The 24,116-nt window shown below is 42.9% G+C and overlaps 1 protein-coding gene across 8 annotated transcripts in view; it reads left to right on the top strand.

Moving 5' to 3' along the window:
• LOC144595096 (CRACD-like protein) overlaps positions 1 to 24,116 on the top strand; it is a 145,931-nt gene that overhangs the window by 91,467 nt on the left and 30,348 nt on the right. For all 8 annotated transcript variants that reach the window (XM_078402140.1, XM_078402139.1, XM_078402141.1 and 5 more), the window contains 3 exons: positions 4,055 to 4,193; positions 9,861 to 10,022; positions 22,324 to 22,575. In XM_078402140.1, coding sequence (XP_078258266.1) covers positions 4,055 to 4,193; positions 9,861 to 10,022; positions 22,324 to 22,575 — 553 coding nt within the window. The remainder of the gene's footprint in view (positions 1 to 4,054; positions 4,194 to 9,860; positions 10,023 to 22,323; positions 22,576 to 24,116) is intronic.

The following is a 24,116-nucleotide window of genomic DNA, read 5'->3' as shown; positions in this document are numbered from 1 at the left end:
AGAATAGGAGTTGAAAATTTATTGACTTAATGGTTCCCAGCTGTTATCGGGCAACTGAATCATCCTACCACAACCAGAGCAGTGCTAAATTACAATCGACCTCTTTGTTGACCCTCGGACTATCCTTGATCGGACTTTGCTAGCTTTACCTTGCGCGAAACGTTATTCCCTTACCATGTATGTATACACTGTAAATGGTTCGATTGTAATCATGTATTGTCTTTCTGCTGACTGGGTAGCACGCAACAAAAGCTTTTCACTGTACCTCGATACACGTGACTATAAACTAAACTAAACTAAACCACTGCCTGAAAGGTTGGGGGAAAAGGAAATCTCAAGCAATTTAGCACAAGCACAGGATGATCATGTGCTGCAGGCTAAATTAACCCAAGTAGCTCTTGTTTGGCTTCCAGCGGCATAATGGGCTGACGAACCTGCTGTACTGTTAAACTCCTATGATTTTATAATCAAAGCCCAGGTCTTTTCTCTGGGTTAGTTCAAAACGCCATGACGATAACCTTTAATGGACATAGTGCAACATGAATGGATGAGCATAACTTGATCTAATCAAATGTCAGAGGAACAATGATAAGTTCATGTAGAGGAAGGAACTACAGATGCTGGTTTAAACCGAAGATAGACACAGAAAGCTGAAGTAACTCAGCGGGTCATACAGCATCTCTGGAGAAAAGGAATTGGTGATTTATTTTCGGGTTGAGACCCTTCCTTAGACTGAGAGTCAGGGGAAAGGGAAGCAAGAGATATAGACAGTGATATAGAGAGATATAGAACAAATGAATGAAAGATATGCAAAAAAGTAACGATGATCAAGGATACAGGGAAACAGGAAAATGATAAGTTCATGACTGATCTGAAAAGCGGACCCAGAATTAAATCTGTGTAAAACTAAATAAACCATGTCTTAAACTATGCCTTCATTGTCACAAGTTTGCAAATTAACTTTAGCCAAATGAAAATTGAAAACAAAGAAATCCTGAGATACTAAAAATGATAAAAAGATACTAAAATATAAAAATGCTGGAAACACTCAGCAGGTCAGGCAGCATCTGTAGAAAGAGAAACGAGTTAATGTTTCACAACTGAGCCCCTTTACAAGCACTGGGGAAGATTAAAAAACAAGTTTGTTTTAGGTAGCAGAGAAGGGTGTGAAAGTAAATGTGTAGAACAAAGGGAATATCTCTGATATGTGAGGCTGGTGATATAATGAGCTAGTTAAGAACAAGTTAAGATCAAATTAAGCGTCTTTGCTTTTCTTCAGATTGAAGAAGGGTCTCGACCCGAAATGTCACCCATTTCTTCTCTCCTGAGATGCTGCCTGACCTGCTGAGTTATTCCAGCATTTTGAGAATAAATACCTTCGAATTGTTTGGGTACTTCACTTCTTTCTAAGTGTGAACTGAGTTTGTATTATATTTATGAAAATAAACAAGAATAAACAATACAGCCACATCAATTGAAAACAACAATGTTCTTTTTAGCTAGTATTTTAAAAAAGTTTAAAATGACGTGGATTTAAATAGCAATGTCAATAATCTCAATATCTCTAATTTCAAGTAACCTTTGCATTCCCTCTCTCTCCAACACTCTAGTTGTCCTGCCAGTTCCACTGTTTGCACCTGTATATCCCTTCGTTATCAGCTCTTCCACAGCCAAAAATTGACCATTATTGGCTCTGCCTTTCCTTGGTCTTCGGTGCTGGCTCTGATTTGTTCTGAACTTTTTCATACCTCGAGTTTCACTTCCCCTGACTCTCAGTCTGAAGAATGGTTTCCGCCCGAAACGTCACCTATTCCTTTTCTCCAGAGATGCTGCCTGCCCCGCTGAGTTACTTCAGCATTTGGTGTCTATCTTCGTTGTAAACCAGCATCTGCAGTTCCTTCCTCCAAAGCAGCAAAGGCATTGATTTACCCTGACAGTCTAACCTTTCTGGACCGAGGCAGGACAGGTGGGAGAGAGCTGCCATTGTGTCTCGGAAGGACAATCTTCCCAGGTTTATCTCCACATCTCATCTGCAGCACGGGACCACATCTCAGGGCTATGGGATTACACCCTATTTAGGACACCCTCACGCTTCCTGGCAATTTGAGTAATGGTTTATTCTGAATGGGACTCATTCCTTTGTACAAAGATGAAAAGGGGAGAGTTAGACCGCTTGGGGAGTTGGGCTGTGTGATATCACAGACCTCCAGAGTATTATTTCCTTTTCTTTTCGCCCAACCTATTTAAACATAGTTCAGCTTTTACTTTCTTCTGATTCCGCGTAGTTCCATTTTACATCCCTCAGTACAGTGTGCCAGAATTACTCCATCATTCAGTCCAAATATTTTTGTATTGGAGTCCGAGAGAGATAGAAATCGTGAAACCATCATCCCTTCAATCCGAGTTATTCTGACAAAATTGACACATTTTAAAAATTAAGGTAACAACCAGTGCTTTTATGTAGTTGTTCCACCGTCGGCTAGTTGACCACAATGATAAATTATATAATGGCTGTGTTGTTTAAAGTTTCAGAATGTATTACAAAATAAATAGCTCCCCAAGTGGAAATAATATGCTTCCAATTTCAGTCTTCTTTCCTTGACTGAAAATCTTAAAGGTTGCACTTTAATTCCATCCTGTTTCAAGCTGTGCAACACAAAGGACTCGGGGTCAGGCACCTCTTGAACATGTATTAATATTTATTTTCAAACACGGTCAATATTTTCAAACTCGTTTAATATTATGCTGCGGTAGATTTAACCTAGGTTCAGTTTCCTGGGCGCTTTGAAAAATATAGGTTGTGCCATTACATGACAAAAGGTGATTAGAGGTAATGAAGGCTGGTTGTGCAAGGATCCGTCTCTTTGTGAGAATGATTGGGAAAGATGCCAACTGGTGGAAACAACAATGACTGAGCTGCTGTTTTTCTAGGGTAGCAGCGATCCTCAGGGACTTTGCGGGCACTCTATTAGCTGCGTAGCTTGCTGTGTGTGTCATATACTATCCAGATCTTGTGAGGTGGCAGAGATTCTTTGACAGAATGATGGAGCACCACCAAGGTGGCTTCCGATGCCCCCCGGGCAGTACTGCAGACTGAACAAGTTGCCTGTCGGGTCTCAGTGTACAGCTCCTGGCTTCCGCCGTGTCCATATCTAACCATCTGAAACCATTACAACTAAACAAAATCAGAAACATAAGGGCACAAAGTGCTGGAGTAACTCCATTTAGAACAGAGATGAGGAAAAACTTTTTTAGTCAGGGAGTTGTGAATCTGTGGAATTCTCTGCCTCAGAGGGCAGTGGAGGCCAATTCTCTGAATACATTCAAGAGAGAGCTAGATAGAGCTCTTAAGGATAGCGGAGTCAGGGGGTATGGGGAGAAAGCAGGAACGGGGTACTGATTGAGGATGATCAGCCATGATCACATTGAATGGCGGTGCTGGCTCGAAGGGCCGAATGGCCTATTCCTGCACCTATTGTCTATTGTCTAACTCAGCGGGTCAGGCAGCATCCCTGGAGGACATGGACAGATGGCCCTTCTTCAGTCCGACCTGAAACGTCACCCATCCATGTTCTCCAGAGATGCTGCCTGACCCGCTGAGTTACTCCAGCACTTTGTATCCTTTTGTGTAAACCAGCATCTGCAGTTGCTTGTTTCTAAAATCAGAAACATGATCCGATTTTATTTTAAGTGGAAGTTTTCTTTTGCATGTTGGTCTTTTTCTACATTCAGGACTTGCCTTCCATGTTGTTCATTTCCGCTAGTTTTGTATAATGGCTTTACTTCCAATATGGAAACATTATACATTTGAGCAATTTTTCCCCAATTTCAAATTGGTTCAAAATAAGGTTTTATTTTGCGTTTTATATATAAATATTTAGTGGTATGATTTATGGTAGGTGAATGTGTTGTTGCATTCCCATAAAACTGTACAGCTTCAGGGCACAACCCAATCTATTGGTAATGGAACAAATGACCTCAACATGTCTTTGTTGACTCTTTTGGTATGGTACTACAGCACATTTTCTGCAGTTTTGTTTGTTTCCTCTTCCAGTGATCTTAAAAGTATCATGGGAATTCGGGCACTGTCACACGACAGCATCTTCATCCCAGACACATCTGTGCAGCAACCTGCTCAGCCCGTTCGAGTGTTTTCACAAGAGAGTGTATCTGAGCCTATCAGAGCTTTGCAGGTAATGAAGATGTAATTTCTGTGTGCTAATGTGCATTATTGTCATCTGGTTGCTAAATGCCATTTAATGTCTTTTTTTTAAAACCCTCCCAAGTGGGCGTACTCCATGTGCCAGTACAAAGGGTGAGGATTACTACTTTTCATTAGGCAGCATAAAGGTGACCATTTCTGTACTTGCTTGTTGTCCTTGCTAATGTCTTTTTCATCAAGCTTCACAGGACAGCAATTATTTGGGGAAGTGTGCTCTGTGAATTACAGTGACAGGCCACGTTACGAGAGTTGCTGTCAGCTTGGTTTTGTCAATTCAATTGCAGAGTCATACAGCAGGTAAACAGGCCCTTAGGCCCAACATGTCCATGCTGACCAAGATGCACCATCTAAGCGAGTCCCATTTGCCTGCATTTGGCCCGTTTCCCCTCGAAATCTTTCCTATACATGCACCTGTCCAAGTGGCTTTTAAATGCTATTATTGTACCTGCCTCCACTAGCTCATTGGTTTAGTTTAGAGATACAGGATGGAAACAGGGCCTTCAGCCCATCAAGTCCATGATGATCAGCGATTCCCTACACTAGTACACCAGCACGATTCTACACACAATAGACAATAGACAATAGATGCAGGAGTAGGCCATTATGCCCTTTGAGCCAGTACCACCATTCAATGTGATCATGGCTGATCATTTTCAACCAGTACCCTGTTCCTGCCTTCTCCCCATACCCCCTGACTCCGCTATCCTTAAGAGCTCTATCTAGCACACGAGGGACAATTTATAATTTTTACCAAAGCTGAATTAACCTCCAAACCAGTACACCTTTGGATTGTGCGAGGAAACTGGAGCTCCCGGAGAAATCCATGCGATCACAGGGAGAATGTACAACTCCATACAGACATCGCCCGTAGTCAGGATCTGACCCGGGTCTCTGGCACGGTAAGGTAGCAACTCTGCCGCTGCACCACCGTGATGCCCATATCATCTGGAAACTCTATCAGTACCCTGGTAGCTTCTTCCATGCTCAGTTTGGGTAATGATGCTACATTATTTTAGCATCCTGTACAACCAGAATTCAGCATATGCTATATGATAGACCAGTAGTGGCGTTAGACTGGTCACCATGGGCAGTCAGTGCTGGGATTATTATGTCGATATTAATCCTTATCACGCTAGACCTATTTTCCAGTAATGTCACCCTTCTGTTCCTGCATTATGTTCAGCTCCGAAACATAAACAATATAAGAAGCATTATCAGTATTCAGCCCAGGAGAAAGAAATCAAACTCCCTTGCCCTACCTAAGAAGAGCAAGTTCATCGCCACAATAACATTATTTGCCATTGTCCTTATTGACAATTTTTCTTTTGACATCATTCCCCAATAAGTTAACTTACAAAATGCTTGCCTCCTGATAATTCTCCTGGGGATGTGTTATTGACAGAAGCAGGTGTTTATTCCATCTCTTCCCTGTGGATAAAGAGGCTGAGGCATAGATCAAGATGGATTATTCAGATTGAAGTATTAACCGGGATGCGAAGGCTACTAAAACAGTTTAATTTATGTCTAGCAGCTGGTAGAGCTGCTGCCTCTCAGCGCCAGAGACCCGGGTTCGATCCTGACCTCGGGTGCTGTCTGCGTGCAGTTTGCACGTTCTTCCTGTGACCGCGTGGGCCTCCTGTTTCCTCCCACATCCCCAAATTGTGCAGGTTTGTAGATTAATTGGCGGCTGTAAATTGTCCCAGTGTGCAGGGAGTGGGTGTGAAAGTGGGATAACATAGAACATAGTTCTGTACGGGTGACCAACGGTTGGCGTGGACTCGGTGGGCCGAAGGTCCTGTTTCCATGCTGTGTCTTTCACTCATTTAAAGAAACATGTTGTCGTTTTAATGAATCACTAGAAGTGTTTAGTCACTGTTTAAAAATGACCACAATACAGGCCAGTGGCCTTTGTCCGTTTAGTTTAGTTTAGTTTGGAGAGAGAGCGCGGAAACAGGCCCTTCGACCCACCAAGTCCGCGCTGACCAGCGTTTCCCCACACACTAACACTATCTTACACACTAGGGACAATTTACAATTTTACCAAGCCAATTAGCCTACAAACTTGTACGTCTTTGGAGTGTGGGAGGAAACCTGAGCTCCCGGCGAAAATACCACGCAGGTCACGGGGAGAACGTACAAACTCCGTACAGACAATACCCGTAGTCAGGATCGAATCCGGGTTTCTAGTGCTGTAAGGCAGCAACTCTACCGCTGTGCCACCGTGCTCTCCGTGTTAGCTCTTGCAACTTTAGTAACATTCCTCCCTCTGAGTCGGGAGGTGCTGTGCCTCAGCTCCAATCCGTAGACTAGATAAAAACGTTTAGGTTGATGCTCCAGGGCAACGTTGAATGATTGCTCCACTGTTAACAGTGTCACCTCCCTGATTAAACATCATATTCGACTTTATGGCCCATAACGCAGATATAAATAAGTTCACACACGTGTTTTGAAGAAATGTGTTTTTACAAAATGGTAGATCATCTAATCTATGTCACATTGTCAAAAATGTAATTAGAGACAAAGAAAAAAAATTACGTGACGTTTCAGGACGGGCCCTTTCCTCAGACCCGAACCATCACCTGTCCATGTTCTCCCGAGATGCTGCCTGACCCACTGAGTTACTCCAGCACTTTGTATCTTTCTTTAGTAAACCAGCATCTGCAGTTATTATTATATTATAAATAATTAAGTGTTTGGATAGAAACGTTACCAGAAGGGAATTAAAAAAATATCATTTAAAATTTAACATTTAAAAATGACCGGCCGAAGGAATGATTGCAGTGGTTAATTGTCAGTAAAGGGGAACTTATGGGAAATTAATGAATGTCACATCAGTGAAATGTAACGTAGACTTGAGGTGGCAAGACTTGACTCCTCTAACACGTCTATTTAGTGCAAAGTGTGCACTCCATGTCAGCCAATGTACATTGATGGGGAGGCAGGTGGGGAGAAGCATTTTGCATGAAGTATTTGGTGTAACATTACAACTTGAACAGGGCAGCTCAGTGGTGCAGCACAGGAGCTGCTGCCTCACCGCGCCAGAGACCCAGGCTCGATCCTGACCACGTGTGCTGTCTGCATGGGGTTTGTACGTTCTCCCAGTGACCGTGTATGGGTTTTCTCCGGGTGCTCCGGTTTCTTCTCACACTCCAAAGATGTACAGGTTTGCAGATTAATTGGCTTCGGTAAACTAGTAAATTGGCCCTAGTGTGTAGGATAGTGTTAGTGTACGGGGTGATCGCTGGTCAGCGCGGAAACGTTGGGCCGAAGCGTCTGTCTCCTCGCTGTAGCTCTCTAAAGTCTAAAAGTCTACTGTGACTTTTGTGTGTTCGGAGTTAACCACAGATTTGTCTTTTACTGAATGGCGGGACTGTCGTATGTTGAAAGGCTGGAGCAATTAGGCTTGTATACACTGGAATTTAGAAGGATGAGGGGGGATCTTATTGAAACATATAAGATAATTAGGGGATTGGACACATTAGAGGCAGGAAACATGTTCCCAATGTTGGGGGAGTCCAGAACAAGGGGCCACAGTTTAAGAATAAGGGGTAGGCCATTTAGAACGGAGATGAGGAAGAACTTTTTCAGTCAGAGAGTGGTGAAGGTGTGGAATTCTCTGCCTCAGAAGGCAGTGGAGGCCAGTTCGTTGGATGCTTTCAAGAGAGAGCTGGATAGAGCTCTTAAGGATAGCGGAGTAAGGGGGTATGGGGAGAAGGCAGGAACGGGGTACTGATTGAGAGTGATCAGCCATGATCGCATTGAATGGCGGTGCTGGCTCGAAGGGCTGAATGGCCTACTCCTGCACCTATTGTCTATTGTCTATTACTCGAGAGCACAGATATGGTGGTGAGAACCATAGTGTCCCTCTTGTATCAAGAGCATTCTGGATCCATTGTACACAGCTATCTCTAATATATAGTGGTATGCTAAATGTTTTTCACTGTACTAAAATCCTGTTATTAATAATTCAACAAACAGAAATCTGGAAGAACTGGAGAAATCACTAAAAAAACGGACTGAAATCTACCTAGTTCAGGATGAACAATGTTATCTCATTCAGTGCCTTTTCTATTGTTTCAAAGTACACAACCACACATTTACAAGGGCCAAAGTGACTGTACATAGCTTTATGTAAACCCCCACATGGAAATCTCAATATCTGAAGAACAATTGAATGGGCTTCCATGTTGACAGAGCACTTGAACGCTGCAGTCTATAAATGCCTGGGAGAGTTATTAGTGTAGGAGGCTCAGATACAGGCTCTCAGCAGCTATTGCAGACGAGTACACTGAATCATCTTCTGAGACCAGCTCACTGTACAGTACGAGATAACAACGAACTGCAGATGGTGGTTTATACCAAAGATAGACACAAAGTGCTGGAGTAATTCAGCGGGTCAGGCAGCATCTCTGGAGAACATGGATAGGTGATGTTTCGGGTCTGAAGGAAGTCCCGTCCTGAAATGTCACATCATTTATTTTTCTTTGTCCCTAATTACGTTTTTGACAGATTTGATGATCTACCATTTTGTTAAAACGCATCCCTGGAAATTGGGGAGGCAACATTTCGGGGCGAAACTGAAGAAGGGTTCTGAGCAGAAACATCGCCTATCCGTGTTCTCCAGAGAAGCTGCCTGACCCACTGAGTTACTCGAGCATTTTGTGTCTATCACTATAAATTATGTTAGTTCCCAAACTTTATTCTGCTAAAGATTCACTGTGTGTCCAGTTATCATCTCATCACCACTTCTTCCTGGCTTTCCTCCATTTTGTCCACTGCCCCACTTTACTCTGTTCTTATCTCAAGCCAATAGGATGATCATTCACATGCTTTTTAATATCTTTCCAAGGAGCAGTCAACACAGTTTGGACTATCTTTTGCGCCAATCTGAGGTTGTTCCTGGTCTACCCTTAGAACCCTAAAGTCTTTAGTAAACTGTGGATGCTACTCTTCGGGGTTTTCAGATTAACAGGAAGGAGCTACTGAAATAGGATTAATGTCTTTCATTTTGCTGGCTTTTTCTGACTTTGATATCTAAATATCTTAACCTTTTAATATCGATAATGGGGTAGATACCCAAGGTTACATAATTTAAGGTTGCTTAGAACTCGCATAGTCCACCCAAGCATCCTGTTTTGCAAAAACAAAATGTAATTTGTGCATTGTCATTGAGAACAGCATGGGCAATCAGCCAAGGGCATCAAATGGTCTGCAAGCTTGGCAGCTGCAGTGGGGTGAAAGTTATTTCTAATCAATCTTCATACCTGCCTTGCAGTCATTTGTGCGATTGTTTATACTTGATCAAATCTCCCCACTTGCTCAAGCCCAGGTACGGTAACGAGAGAGAACGATCAAACCATGCTACTAAATTCCTTTCCCTCACACCCATGAACATTTCTTTATGGTCAATCTGCTCTGACTCTGACCGTGCTGTTGATCCACAAACTGATCGTAACTATGGCACTGGTACCCGTGGAAACTATTTACTGTGAGCAGTTTTTGCTTAATGTACAACTGGCTGAAGCCAATTAAAGAACCATTTAAGAACGGTGAAGTCGTGGGCAAAGGGCTGGACTGTATCCTTGGAGATCATAACATATATAATTCATCTGTATGTTTTTCTTAATGTTTGTTGCAGTTAAAAGTACAGCAAAATATTAAACTGGGACCACCTCCGATGTCAATACAAGCAAAGAAGATGGAAGATACCGGTGCTAGTTCTGAAGATGATGGATTACCCAGAAGTCCACCAGAAAGCTCCCCTATCCACAACGCTTTAGCACGATGCAAGTTAGCCAAGGTACAGGGCTCTCAGAATCGAATCACATCAATTGCAATGGTCAGTCACGTAACCAGCGATTACAATAATCAGCCACATACAGCATTAATCAAGTCAAGTCAAGTTTATTTGTCACATACACATACACGATGTGCAGTGAAATGAAAGTGGCAATGCCTGCGAATTGTGCACAAAAAAGAATTACAGTTACAGCATATAAGTAAAGTTAATATAGAGAAGACAAAATTTAGTCCCTGGAGTTATAAAAGTTGACAGTCCTGATGGCCTGTGGGAAGAAACTCCGTCTCATCCTCTCCGTTTTCACAGCGTGACAGCGGAGGCGCTTGCCTGACCGTAGCAGCTGGAACAGTCCGTTGCTGGGGTGGCAGGGGTCCCTCATAATCTTGCTTGCTCTCGATCTGCACCTCCTGATGTATAGGTCCTGCAGGGGGTCGAGTGTAGTTCCCATGGTGTGTTCTGCCGAATGCACTACTCTCTGCAGGGCCATCCTGTCCTGGGCAGAGCTGCCCCCAAACCAGACTGTAATGTTGCCGGACTGGATGCTCTCTACAGCCCCAGAGTAGAAGCAATGAAGGATCCTCAGAGACGCTCTGAATTTCCTCAGCTGTCTGAGGTGGTAAAGGCGCTGCTTTGCCTTGCCCACCAGTGCGGCACTCCCAGTGGAAAATAGCACTTTCAAGGAACTCGTGTCTGAAAATCAGGCTGCATCCTTACTCTGAGGGCCAAGTCAGAGAATCACCCTTCATTTCACAATGTTTAACCAAGAGAGATTGGAAGTGCATCCCAGTAAGGAGTTTGGCGAACATTTCCATTATCGGCGATGGTGTAAAATGAGTGATTTCAGGTCAGGGACCCAATGCAAAAATACTTTTCGTTGCTAGCTCAAGTGGGTGTAGAAAGGGACTATGCAGATGCTGGTTTGTACCCAAGGTAGATACAAAGTGCTGGCGTAACTCAGCGGGTTAGGCTGCACCTCTGGAGAAAAAGGATGGGTGAGATTTTGGGTGAGATCCGAAATGTCATCCATCCTTTTTCTCCAGAGATACTGCCTGGCCCACTGTATTACTCCAGCACTTTGTGTCTAGCTCAAGTAGGTAACTGGTCACTGATAAGTTAATGCATTTCATTCCATTTTCCAAATCAGGATTATCCCATGCCTTAATGAATGGAAGGGGAGTATGAGTGTGTTGGTCCACAAAGATGGCCATAGGTCAACTGATTGACAATGCCAGATAGTGGCACAACACTTTGATAGTTGCCTGACAATTCAGAATCTGGAATAGAAAAGGAACAGACTCAGCTAGTCTGTGACTCAGAGAACAGGCATTATGTTGTTAGGAACCTTTGACAGGAGCAGAAGAACTCTGTTTACATTTTCTCATCAAATATCAATAGCTGCGCCATATTTCTGGCATTTTAGACTTTTTGGAAGAGCTACTGCACATCACATATTAGTTAGATGCGTTCAGAAAGCTGTCTGTTTTGTACATGAGAGGTGAAATGTCAATGTAGAGGAGTTGGGCTCCTGTTAAAGGGCATTGTTGAGGCTTTATCTTGAGCAACTATTGGCCTCCTTATTTCAGGAAGGAGGTCAATGCATTGGAAGCAGTTCAGAGACTTTCTAGACTGATATCTGGAATGGGTGGTTGCCTTATGAGGACAGGTTGGACTTGTACTTGCTGGATTTGAGAAGATTGAGAGGAGGACTTAATTGTTACATGCACGCTCTTGTAATGCCTTTACAGTGTTGAGGTGGAGAGGACATTTTCTCTTGTGAGAAAAACTAGACCAAGGGGCTGTTGTTTGGAAGAGCCGAAGACAAGGCATTTCTTTTTATTCTGAAATTCATTTCCTTAAAAGGCATGAGAAGCAGAGTCTGATTTTTGTTTTTAAAGACCGAGCTTTCAACACTTGGAGGGTGAAAGGTTACCAGGAATGTGACGTTTGATATTACTGTTAAGTCAACGACTATCTTATTGAACAACAGAGCATGAGGGCCTGAGTGACCTTTTCCCGCTAATTTTTGTGACTGTATGTTTGTATATTTTCATGCTACAAAATATTCTAGCTTGTCTTCCGTTTAAATTCCAAACCAACCAGCAGGTCATGTGTTTCTCTGTCCCATCTTTTATTTAATCCCATCTCACTTTCAACTAACATTTCTATTTCATCCCCCCCCCCCCAAATTGTCTTCGTGGATGTTGATGCTTGTTGACATACTTATTTAGTGTTATCAGTTACTTTCCAATGTCACGTAAAACCTAATCTTTCTTGGCCATTGAGCTGCAATATTGTTGCAATAATTTGTAAGTTACACACACAGCTCTGACTGTGTATTTTGGGAAATTAAAGATAAACTTTAATCTCTGAATACCATGAAATAGGAATACACAGTGTCGCTCAACAAAAAAAAAAACCTACCTTTAAATCCTCTATCCGACATTAGTATTCAACATTAGTTTAGAGACACAGCGCGGAAACAGGCCCATTGGCCCACCGAGACTGCGCCGACCAGCGATCCCCGTACATGAGCACTATCCCACACACACACTAGGTTCAATTTACAGAAGCCAATTAACCTACAAACCTATACGTCTTTGGAATGTGGGAAGAACCCGGAGAAAGCCCACACAGTCACGGGGAGAACGTACAAACTCTGTACAGATAAGCACCCGTATTCAGGACTGAACCCAGGTCTCTGGCGCTGCAAGGCAGCAACTCTACCGCTGCATCGCCATGCCGTTTTAGTATTCCAGATTTTCGTAAATATTTTGCACTTAATACATAAAAGAATATGTTACCATAGCCACCATTTAGTCAATAACTCAATAACACCGATGTAATAAAGTACTGCTCCTTCATCCCATTTTGTCACTAATGGCAATGCTATTCCAAGCCTGCAGCTGAACCCAACCCTGACATTTGCATCAGGTGCCACTTTAATTGACTGTTCCTGCTTCCTTAACAGCTGAACTGTTCACCAAATAACCCCCTCATCTAAGAACATGGTGTAAGCACTTCATATTAAACAAACAGAACTCTGCCTTTGTGGGTTTCTAAGTAGTTTGCCTTGGAGACCTAAACGGATAATAGAATTTCACACAGTAGGAAATTATAAAGTGCTAAATGAAAATATCTGCTCCATGTTCTGCAAGGATTGTACAAGGAGAACCACTTTGGTTCAATTCCTGTACCATGTAAAATATTGCATTTTCAATTAAATTAATAGAATTCCATACAATGCTACAAGCCTATCGAGGGCTGCAAAAGCTATTCCAATTTCCATTCCGAATGTAACCTGCTAATGTATTTCAAAATGATTTACATTTTTGCAATGCATTTTTGAAAAAAAGCAGTAAAAAGATTATTTTTACTATTTGCATGAAAACAAAGCAGCACGGCTAATATTAGTAAAATAAAATTGCATATGCCTTATATTTATAGATTTACTACACTCTACGATTGTGGTGTAAAGATGCCTGACTGCATGATTTAACGATAATTGTTCCCTATTAGCGAGATGTTAATACATGTTCTTCACATGTTAAGTTTTCATCATTAACACAAAGCACAAGGCGCTCGGCCATCTCCCACTTACCAAATCACTTTGTGGAACAAATAGAAATAGTTTGAGCCATTCTACGCATTCCATGTTCCACGTTTTTGTCCAACACCCGGGAGATTTAAATCTAAAGACAGGTGAGAGCACAGAAGACTGCTCTGGCCATGATTGATGTAACACTACACCTATCTATTGTACCAGCTGATGCCAACTTCAACTAGAAACGGTGTAAGAAAGAACTACAGATGCTGGTTTAAATCGAAGATAGACACAAAATGCTGGAGTAACTCAGCAGGACATGCAGCATCTCTGGAGGGAAGGAATGGGTGACGTTTCGGGTTGCGTCTGAAGAAGGGTCTCGACCCGAAACATCTCCCATTCCTTCTCTCCAGAGATGCTGCCTGACCCGCTGAGTTACTCTAGCATTTTGTGTTATCAACTAGAAACTGGTCCAGCTGTCACTTGAAATCAAAGATACTAAAGGACCACTCGACCCTAAAAACCGTAGTATGTCATGGCACCATTTTAATCAGAGAGTTGTGAATCTGTGGAATTCTCTGCCTCAGAAGGCAGTGGAGGCCAATTCTCTGAATGCATTCAAGAGAGAGCTGGATAGAGCTCTTAAGGATAGCGGAGTCAGGGGGTATGGGGAGAAGGCAGGAACGGGGTACTGATTGAGAATGATCAGCCATGATCACATTGAATGGTGGTGCTGGCTCGAAGGGCCGAATGGCCTCCTCCTGCACCTATTGTCTATTGTCTAATAGGCAGAAACTTGCAGAAACATTTAAAAAGAAAAATAACAAAAATCTGTGAATTGATAGATGAGATATATTCTGCATTTTAATGGTATCATCACACATACTGTTCCCCCAAAACACTGATTACACTGCGAGAGGCATAACGGATGGCGTGTTTTGCCTACTAAAATGGCTCCTTTGTGTACTACACTTCAGTGTAGGCGATTTCAACGGAGTGGTCCATCTTGTTCCTCTAATATCTTTGCTTGAAATATTGCATCAACCTATCACTGCATAAGGGTCCAACATGTTCTATTGATCCACAGTTCCTTTGGTCAAGCAGGATCTCCTGATATCTCAATGTTCTGATCTCACAGTTTGTGATTGTGATCCCAGGTCACCCTAACAAGCTGTACAAAAAGCCCAATGTCTTCTCTTCCATCATTGTATACCGTCTTGATCTAAACTACTTCCACACCCGTGTACCGCTAAAATTTGAAAACACGGCTTGTCTTGTCCATCTTGGTTTGATTGTAGGATTGAAAGATACAGATGGAAACATGCCCACAGTCCCCACTGCCCACCTATCACCTGTCCACACTATTTATCCCACTTTCGCATCCACTTGCTGTACATTATGGGCTGTTTACAGAGGACAATTAACCTAAAAACCCACATGTCTTTGGGATGTGAGGGGAGATTGGAACATCCCGAAGAAACCCATGTGGTCACAGGGAGAACCTGCAAACTCCACACAGACAGCACCCGAGGTCAGGATTGAACCCAGGTCTCTGGGCTGTGAGGCAACGGCTCTACCAGCAAAAGCCGCTATCAGTCATTAAAATAACATCATTTTGTTACAACTTTTTGTTTTTGTTTCTAACAAGAAAAATCTGTTTTAAACTAAGTTCTAAACTATAAGAAGATAACTGCAGATGCTGGTACAAAGCGAAGGTTTTTATTCACAAAATGCTGGAGTAACTCAGCAGGTCAGGCAGCATCTCGGGAGAGAAGGAAGGGGTGACGTTTCGGGTCGAGACCCTTCTTCAGACTGAAGAAGGGTCTCGACCCGAAACGTCACCCATTCCTTCTCTCCCGAGATGCTGCCTGACCTGCTGAGTTACTCCAGCATTTTGTGACTAAGTTCTAAACTAATTAGTTCTGAATTAATTTTCTATTCCGTATTCTCTTTCAGTTAGATCCTTGTTATTAAAAGTAGGAGGAGCTTAGTTTTATTCTGCGACATTATGTCCATTTTCATTTGCCATCTTTGACTGAACCTTTTCCTAATTCCATCCCACAGTACCCTGACCATTACAAGAATCATAGTTCTTTGACTTTAGGTGGCACAGGCAGCGAAGAAGAAGAGCAGGTAATAATTCACACAACTCCCAAATTCGGGAGTTCCCTCAAAAAGAAATAATTAGCTGCAAGCGTACCTCTCAACTATCCCACCTGAATCAGAAGCCCCAAGTAGTTTGCTCTGGAAAGTAGTGTGGACAACTCGTAAGCACTTAAAATTAGCCCAGTAGCTTGGTCTCCAGGTTGTCCATCCCACTTCCTGATTTAAATAGCACCCTTTTAGTACATTGCAGCTTGCTGGTTGAGAGGTATGGTTGTGAGAATTCACTTAGATTACAGTACAAGGTAAATCCCAGCATCAACAATAGATGACGTTCTGGCATGTTAGCTTATTAACAATCTGCTGGAGAGTAGAAATTGCGAAGTATGTTCGGAGATTGTTCTGAATTTATACTTTGTTGCACTTAAAGCTTATCAATTTTTAAAAAAACCATTGTCATTTCTTCTTGAAATTATTGCTGGCAAATTCTGAGTGTGTTATCTTTGTTTAGATACTTTAACTTTTTCTCTTTTTTTTAAAGAGAAGATGAATTTCTCCACAGTTTGTGTATGATTTCTGCAAATTGTTTTCCACAATTATCTCTTCATTGTTTAGTTTTAAAGACACAGCATGGAAACGGGCCCTTCAGCCCACTGAGTCCACACTGACCATTGATCGACTGTTCACAAAAGTTCTTTGTTATCCCGCTTTCCCACCCCTACACATTAGGGGCAATTTACAGAGGCCGATTAACCTGCAACATTTAACCTACAAACCAGCATATCTTTGGGATGTGGAAGGAAACATAGAAACATAGAAAATAGGTGCAGGAGGAGGCCATTCGGCCCTTCGAGCCTGCACCGCCATTCAATATGATCATGGCTGATCATCCAACTCAGTATCCCGTACCTGCCTTCTCGCCATACCCTCTGATCCCTTTAGCTACAAGGGCCACATCTAACTCCCTCTTAAATATAGCCAATGAACTGGCCTCAACTACCTTCTGTGGCAGAGAATTCCACAGATTCACCACTCTCTGTGTGAAAAAAAAAGTTCTCATCTCGGTCCTAAAAGACTTCCCCCTTATCCTTAAACTGTGACCCCTTGTTCTGGACTTCCCCAACATCGGGAACAACCTTCCTGCATCTAGCTGAAACCGGAGCCCTGTAGGAATAGCGCACAATCACAGGGGGAATGGGCAAATTCTGCCCAGACAGCAGCAGAGGGCAGGATCGAACCTGGATCTCTGGTGCTGTGAGGCAGCAGCCCCACCAGTTGTGTCACTGGGCTGCAGTATCCTCTTGTTTCAACTATTGGCCCACAATCTCAGGTTTATCCAAGGCAAGGCAGCAGGGTGGGGGTGGGGCATAGAATACACCTTTCATCACAATTGCTAAATGTGTACGTGAGTGTACACACTCTCCCACACGTTCTGGTCCATTGACAATGATGGAACCAAATGTACAGAGATGCAAAAATACTTGCACACATTTAGCACAAAAAAAGATGACTACAATTATTGATTCTAAAATTCTCTCCACTGATATCAATAGGGTAAGAAGATAAGCAGATGCTAGTACAAATCGAAGGTATTTATTCACAAAATGCTGGAGTAACTCAGCAGGTCAGGCAGCATCTCGGGAGAGAAGGAACGGGTGACGTTTCGGGTCGAGACCCTTCTTCAGTCTGAAGAAGGGTCTCGACCCGAAACGTCACCCATTCCTTCTCTCCCGAGATGCTGCCTGGCCTGCTGAGTTACTCCAGCATTTTGTGAATAGATATCGATAGGGTTATATTTTTGTAAAAAAAACTCATTCGACCATTCTTAATCCTGATGATATTCTTTAATTTTTTTATTATTAGAGTCATAGAGTGACACAGTGTGGAAACAGGCCCTTTGGCCCAACTTGTCCCAGCTACATTTTACTGGTCCCACCTGCTTGCATTTGGTCCATATCCCTCCAAAACCTGTCCTATCCATGTAATTCACAATTTTATTGTTGATAAAATTTTAAATGCCATTGATGGTTAGGTTAATCTGTGGAATTCTCTGCCACAGAAGGCAGTGGAGGCCAATTCACTGGATGTTTTCAAGAGAGTGTTAGATATAGGTCTTCGGGCTAACGGAATCAAAGGATATGGGATAAAGCAGGAACGGGGTACTGATTTTGGATGATCAGCCATGATTATATTGAATGGTGGTGCTGGCTCAAAGGGCCGAATGGCCTACTCCGCACCTATTTTCTATGTTTTAGAAAGGACATTGCTGTGGGCCTGGGTGGCGTGTCTCACAATAGACATCAGTATGTTAACTAGAATGTATTCTTTTTGGGTTCGATGTAGCAAAATTCCAGTTGGTGTCAAGAACAGGTGCCCATAGCTGGCTCATCCATCCCGCCAGTATCCCAAATGCTTGTTCCTCCTATATTGGGTGTTTGTAAACTGGGGACAACTTAAATTCATTACTCTGGGTTAAAAAAAACAACTGAATGCTGAATGGTCGACCCTTTATTTCATTATTTAGTTTAATGTTTAGAGATACAGCGTGGAAGCAGGCCCTTTGGCCCATTGAGTCCGTGCCAACCTGCGATCACCCGTACATTAGTTCTATCCTACACCAGGGACAACTTGCAGAAGCCTATTAACCTACAGACCTGCACGTCTTTCGATTTGCGGATGGAAACCAGTGCACCCAGAGATACCCACGCTAGTCACGGGGAGAACTTACAAACTCTGTACAGACAGCACCCGTATTCAAGATTGAACAGGGGGCCCTGGCGCTGTAAGGCAGCAGTTCTACCGCTGCACCACTGTGCTGCCCATTGCGCGTTCCATAATTCAGAAGCTAGTCATCCAGTAATATAACACATTTTTGTAAAGCTCCAAGCATACTGAGTGCAGTCATTCATTGTTTGCCACCTGGTTTCTCAAGAGTCAAGAGTGTTTTATTGTCATACGTCCCAGATAGAACAATGAATTTCTTGCTTGCAGCATAGTGAAATCGTGGCATGTGAACATTTATATTGCTTCATGGGAATAGATGTGAGAATGTATAATTATGCATGACAGTCCCCGAGGGGGTGACTTTTTAAGACCTTTCGCACGATTTTCAGATCGTTTGCAAATCATTAATAGCTCAGATAATGAACTGCTATGAATGTGTTTGCTTGATTATTTTCCACTTCAGTGGATCACATTACGTGTTTGAACACAACTTGAGGTTGCGATCTGCACCTTTTCATTGAGATCCTTTTGCTTTCTTGTCGTTGTCCTATTCATTTAGAGAGCCAACACCCTCACACAGTGTATGTGTTCAGCCTTTGAATGTGGAATTGAACCACCTCACGAAGTGTTAGTCAGGGCACCACGGTGGCGCAGCGGTAGAGTTGCTGCCTTACAATGCTTGCAACGCCAGAGACCCGGGTTTGATCCAGAGTACAGAGTTAGTACGTTCTCCCCATGGCTGCATGGGTTTTCTTCAAGATCTTCGGTTTCCTCCCGCACACCAAAGACGTACAGGTTTGTAGGTTAATTGGCTTGGTATAAATGCAAATTGTCCCTAGTGTGTGGGATAGTGTTAATGTGCGGGGATCACTGGTCAGCGAGGACTCGGTGGGTTGAAGGGCCTGTTTCCGCGCTGTATCTCCAAGCTTCCTAAACTTCCTGACCGGCAAATTGACATGGTAGCCACCTAAAATCCCTGAGTGGGCTATACTTCCTTTTGCATATCCTTGGATGCGATTTACTAATTTAATCAGAATTTAATGGACATAAAAAGAGCTTCTAATTTGTTCAGTCTGTCCCATGCAACCAATTACAAGGCCTTTGCACATTAACAATGTGCGGCATGGTGGCGCAGCGGTAGAGTTGCTGCCTTACAGCGCCAGAGATCCGGGTTTGATCCCGACTATGGATGACCACAGCCGTCTGTATGGAGTTTGTGCGTTCTCTCCGTGACCGCTTGGGTTTTCTCCGGGTATGCCAGTTTCTTCCTACAATGTACAGGCTTCTAGGTTAATTGGCTTTGGTAAAAAAATGTAAATTGTCCCTAGTTTGTAGGATAGTGCTAGTGTACGGGGTTCGCTGGTCGGCGCGGACTCGGTGGGCTAACGGTTGCGTATCCATGCTGTATCTCTAAATGGACTATTCCTACTCTACCCCCTGCCATAGAAGCAATGTACACTCCTGGAAGAGATGTCCAGATTACAAATCCAGGCCAAATTGGAGGAAAAAATGAAGTGAATAGAACAAAATAGAATCTGCTTTAACTGGCAGTTAAAGGCTGTGTTGCTTTGGTAGTTACAAGTCTACAACTAGTTCCCATAGAACTAAGAACAGAAAATGTTGAAAATACAGACATAAAGGATTGTAGATGTTGGAATCTTGACCAAAACACACAGTGCTGGAGGAACTCAGTGGGTCAAGCAACATCTGTGGAGGAAATAGACAGATGATGTTCCAGCTGTAGGAGAAAGCTGGAAAGGAGAGGTGTGAGCAGGACAAAGACTGGGTGGGGAAAGGCCAGAGGTGAAAAGACAGAAAGTGTGAGACAAAAGGATTGAGAAGTTGTGAATGGTGAAGCCAGTGGCAGGAAAGTAAGCTGAAGGGGAGGGGGAGGATAGAAATAGAAAAGAACAAAGTGCTGGAGTAACTCAACTAATCTGGCAGCATGTTCTCTGTGTAGAACATGGATAGGTGCCATTTTGGGTCAGGACCTGATGCGTTTTGGGATTATTCAGAGGTTAGGCAGCATCCACATTGAGAGAAACAATGCTGATATTTCAGGCTATCGACCTTCCAATATAATGGACAGATGTTTTCCTCTAGCCTTTTTAAATATAAAAACAAACAATTCCAGCATGTGCAATATTTTGGGTTTCATAAATTATAGGAGCAGAATTAAGCCATTTGACCACTCAAGTCTACTCCGCCATTCAATCATGGCTGATCTATCTTTCCCTCTCAACCCCATTCTCCTACCGTCTCCCCATAACCCCAGACACCCGTACTAATCAAGAACCCGTCAATCTCCACCTTAAAAATACCTAATGACTTGGCCTCCACAGCCCGTCTGTGACTATGAATTCCACAGAAAGGAACGTCCTTTTATTCTGAGGCTATGGCCTCTGGTCCTAGACTCTCCCACTAGTGGAGACATCCTTTCCACATCCACTCCACATCCTTTCCACATCCACTCCACATCCTTTCCACATCCACTCTATCCAGGTCTCTTACTATTTGGTAAGTATCGATGAAGTCGTCCAGAATCCTTCTAAACTCCAGCGAGTACAGGGCCTGTGCCGTCAAATGCTCATCCAATGCTGACCCAATCATTCCTGGGACCATTATGATCGCTTTTTGATTGTTATAGACCTGAATATTGTCTGGTCAAACCTATTGGTGTTGCCATGCTTCATATTGAACTACATTGTAAGTTCTATGCTTGTGTACTTTCATAGCCTGTGAGTCTAGGCATTGTGTTTATATTTAAAGCAAACTTTAACCAAAGTTCATAGATGCCAGGTGCCAATGTGTGACCGGCATCACGTTAGACTTATTGTGGTGGCTAACTTACATTAGGACTCAACTCTATATTTGAAATATTGCCCTTGCAACAACACTACAGAAACATCAAATCAGAAGTGGCATGAATGGGAAATACTGCTCACGATCTGAGATTTACAGACCTGCACTCTTCAAATATCCAAGAAGCAAAGAGTTCTAGAAATGGACCTTTGCTAAATTTGTCTTCACTGGTCAACAACAGATACTGTTTAATAGCTGAGTCCAATTTGAATTACTCATTGAGTTATGTTTCAATCATAGATCCTTATTAACGACATGTACAGCCACCAGCTGGTGCCTGCAATGGCCGCCTTGCCAACAGTCTCTCTCGTCCTTTCCTTTTTGTTGTTTTATAATATGTGTTAAATGTATGTTTTAGTGTTCTTTAGCTTGTTTTATGTGGGTGGGGGTTGAGTTCAAGTGTGCTTTGGTCCATGTAGCCTTGCATGCATTTCCCATGAAACCAGACTTTTATAGAAGAGTTAAATAAATAGTCAGTTCATCTTTTGTTGGTGGTTCTGATTGAGGGAGGAATGTTGGCCTAAACAACTCTGCGCTCTTTGAATCACGTCCGGAATCTATACTTGGACAGAACAAGTCGACAGGTGTTAAAAGCTTTGTTTCAACAATTCATCCCGTTGTCTACACAACGTTGCTTGCACTGCACCTGGGACTTGGTTCTTTGGTTCTAAAGAATCCAGTTACTTTCTTTCTTTCTCTTTCTCCCTTTCTTTATCACTCTGTCTCTACCCCACCTCTGTGGTGATGCACTGTAGCAATGTGCTAGGTTATGAGTTCATTTTGGATTGAAGTAAATGGCTGGATTACTAAACCTCAAATTCACACATTTATGGCGTCACGGAGCAAGTAGGCCCTTGCACACAACTGATCCATGCGGACCAAGATGCCCCATCTACGCTAGTCCCATTTGCCCACATTTGGCCCGTATCCCTCAAACCTTTCCTATTCGTGTATCTGTCCAAGTGTCCTTTAAATGTTGTTATTGTGTGGTTGAATACTCAAATGGGAATAGCTCAGCATTAAGTTATATGGATGTTGGGGTTAATGTGAGATTTGGTTTGTATTTTACAGATGTCTCCGGGATCTTCCTCCCGATCCAACAGTCCCCTCTCTGCAGTCGTTCAGACAAGGTCAAGGGTGAGGTCGCAAAGCCCCACGTCGCCGCTGGTTCATATGCCGTCTTCTGAAAACCCTGCTTTGCCTGTGGTGGACTTTAGCTCCCCGCCTGTGCTGTCCATCTGCTTAGATAATTCAGCAGCGAGACACAGACTCTTGGTGAAACCACGGAACCAGCGGTCCCATACCAAGCGAAGATCCTCTTCTGTAAGTATTCGCACTTTAAGCAGAAAGCTGACTTTTCGTTTTGGTTAGTTTAGACACACAGCCTGAAAACAGACCCACCGAGTCCGCGCCGACCAACGATCCCCGCACACTGGCAGGATCCTACACACACTAGGGATGATTTACAACTACAAGGAGACTTTCTTGTGGTGTTTTTTCCCCCCCAGCCAAAATTACATTGAGAGTTATTGAGTGACCACCAAGTTAATTTATGGTGAGATTCTTAGAATTATGGCCGTACATCGCAGAAAATGAAGGGGACACCCAGCACGTCAGGCAGCATCTGTGGATAGAGTTGCCGTTTAAGGTTGAAGACTGTTAATCAGTACTGATGTCAAACGTTAACTCTTTCTCTCTGCTACCTGACCTGAGTGTTTTCAGCACTTTTTTTTTGTTTCTGTTTCTGATTTTCAGCAAGCTGTAGTTTTTTTCAATTTCATATATCTGCATCACAATCTTGTTATTTCACTTGCAGAAGAACTAGCTTTTAGTCACGCTGGTAGGATATTTTGAAGTGGACATTTTTTCTGGGGCTCATGACAACTGTTAAGTTAAATGTTAACTTTCTAGTCTTCTTGCTTTAACATGTACTCTCAGAAGTATAGATACTTTATGTGGAAATCTTGCTTTCAAAGAGCACTGCTGTTGTGATTTTTCCAAGTCCTTGACCTTTCAAAAAATTATGCAAACTTCCATTATTCTCAGGCCTTCCTTTCAATTTTTTTTTGTCTTTGTAACTATAACCTGAAACCCAGATTTTATGTACTTTGTTTTCACTGTATCCTTTCTCGGGCTTACCACACCCTTTGTGTAACAAGACACAAATAACGTAACAGAATGTCCCAACGGTGATTAATTTGTGGTGCAGGGCAATAGTCTTCTCCATAGTGCCAGCACTCTTTGTCTTTGAGAGGAAATTTAAAGGAGGAAATTCGAAGGACAAAATATCTCCAGTGATTTTTTTTTTACCAAGGTAGCTACAACTCCACACCAGACCTCTTATTTATTCATTTTTGAGCACCGGCATCAACTGGCCAACCCTAGTTGACCTTGAGAAGATGGTAAATCACCATGAACTGCTGCAGATCTAGTGAAAGGATTCCCACTGCACTGTTGGGTGGGGCTCTGGGATTTGTGGACGCAGCCCAGACCATCACTCAAACCAACCGCCCTTCCATTGAGTCCATCTATACTTCACGCTGCTTCGGCAAAGCCACCAGCACAATCAAGGACAAGTCTCACCCTGGACACTCTCTCTTCTCCCCTCTCCCATTAGGCAAGAGGTACAGAAGTGTGAAAACACACACCTCCAGATTCAGGGACAATTTCTTCCCAGTTGTTATCAGGCAACTGAACTATCCTATTGCCAACTGGAGAGTGGTTCTGAGCTACCATCTACCTAATTGGAAACCCTTGGACTATCTTTAATCGGACTTTACTGGACTTTATCTCAGTCTAAACATTATTCCCTTTATCCTGCATCTGTATACCGTGGACGGCTTGATTGTAATCATGTATAGTCT

Source organism: Rhinoraja longicauda, chromosome 7 (genome assembly GCF_053455715.1).
Source record: "Rhinoraja longicauda isolate Sanriku21f chromosome 7, sRhiLon1.1, whole genome shotgun sequence".
NCBI classification, from domain to species: Eukaryota; Metazoa; Chordata; class Chondrichthyes; order Rajiformes; family Arhynchobatidae; genus Rhinoraja; species Rhinoraja longicauda.
This window is presented reverse-complemented; position numbering and strand designations above follow the sequence as displayed.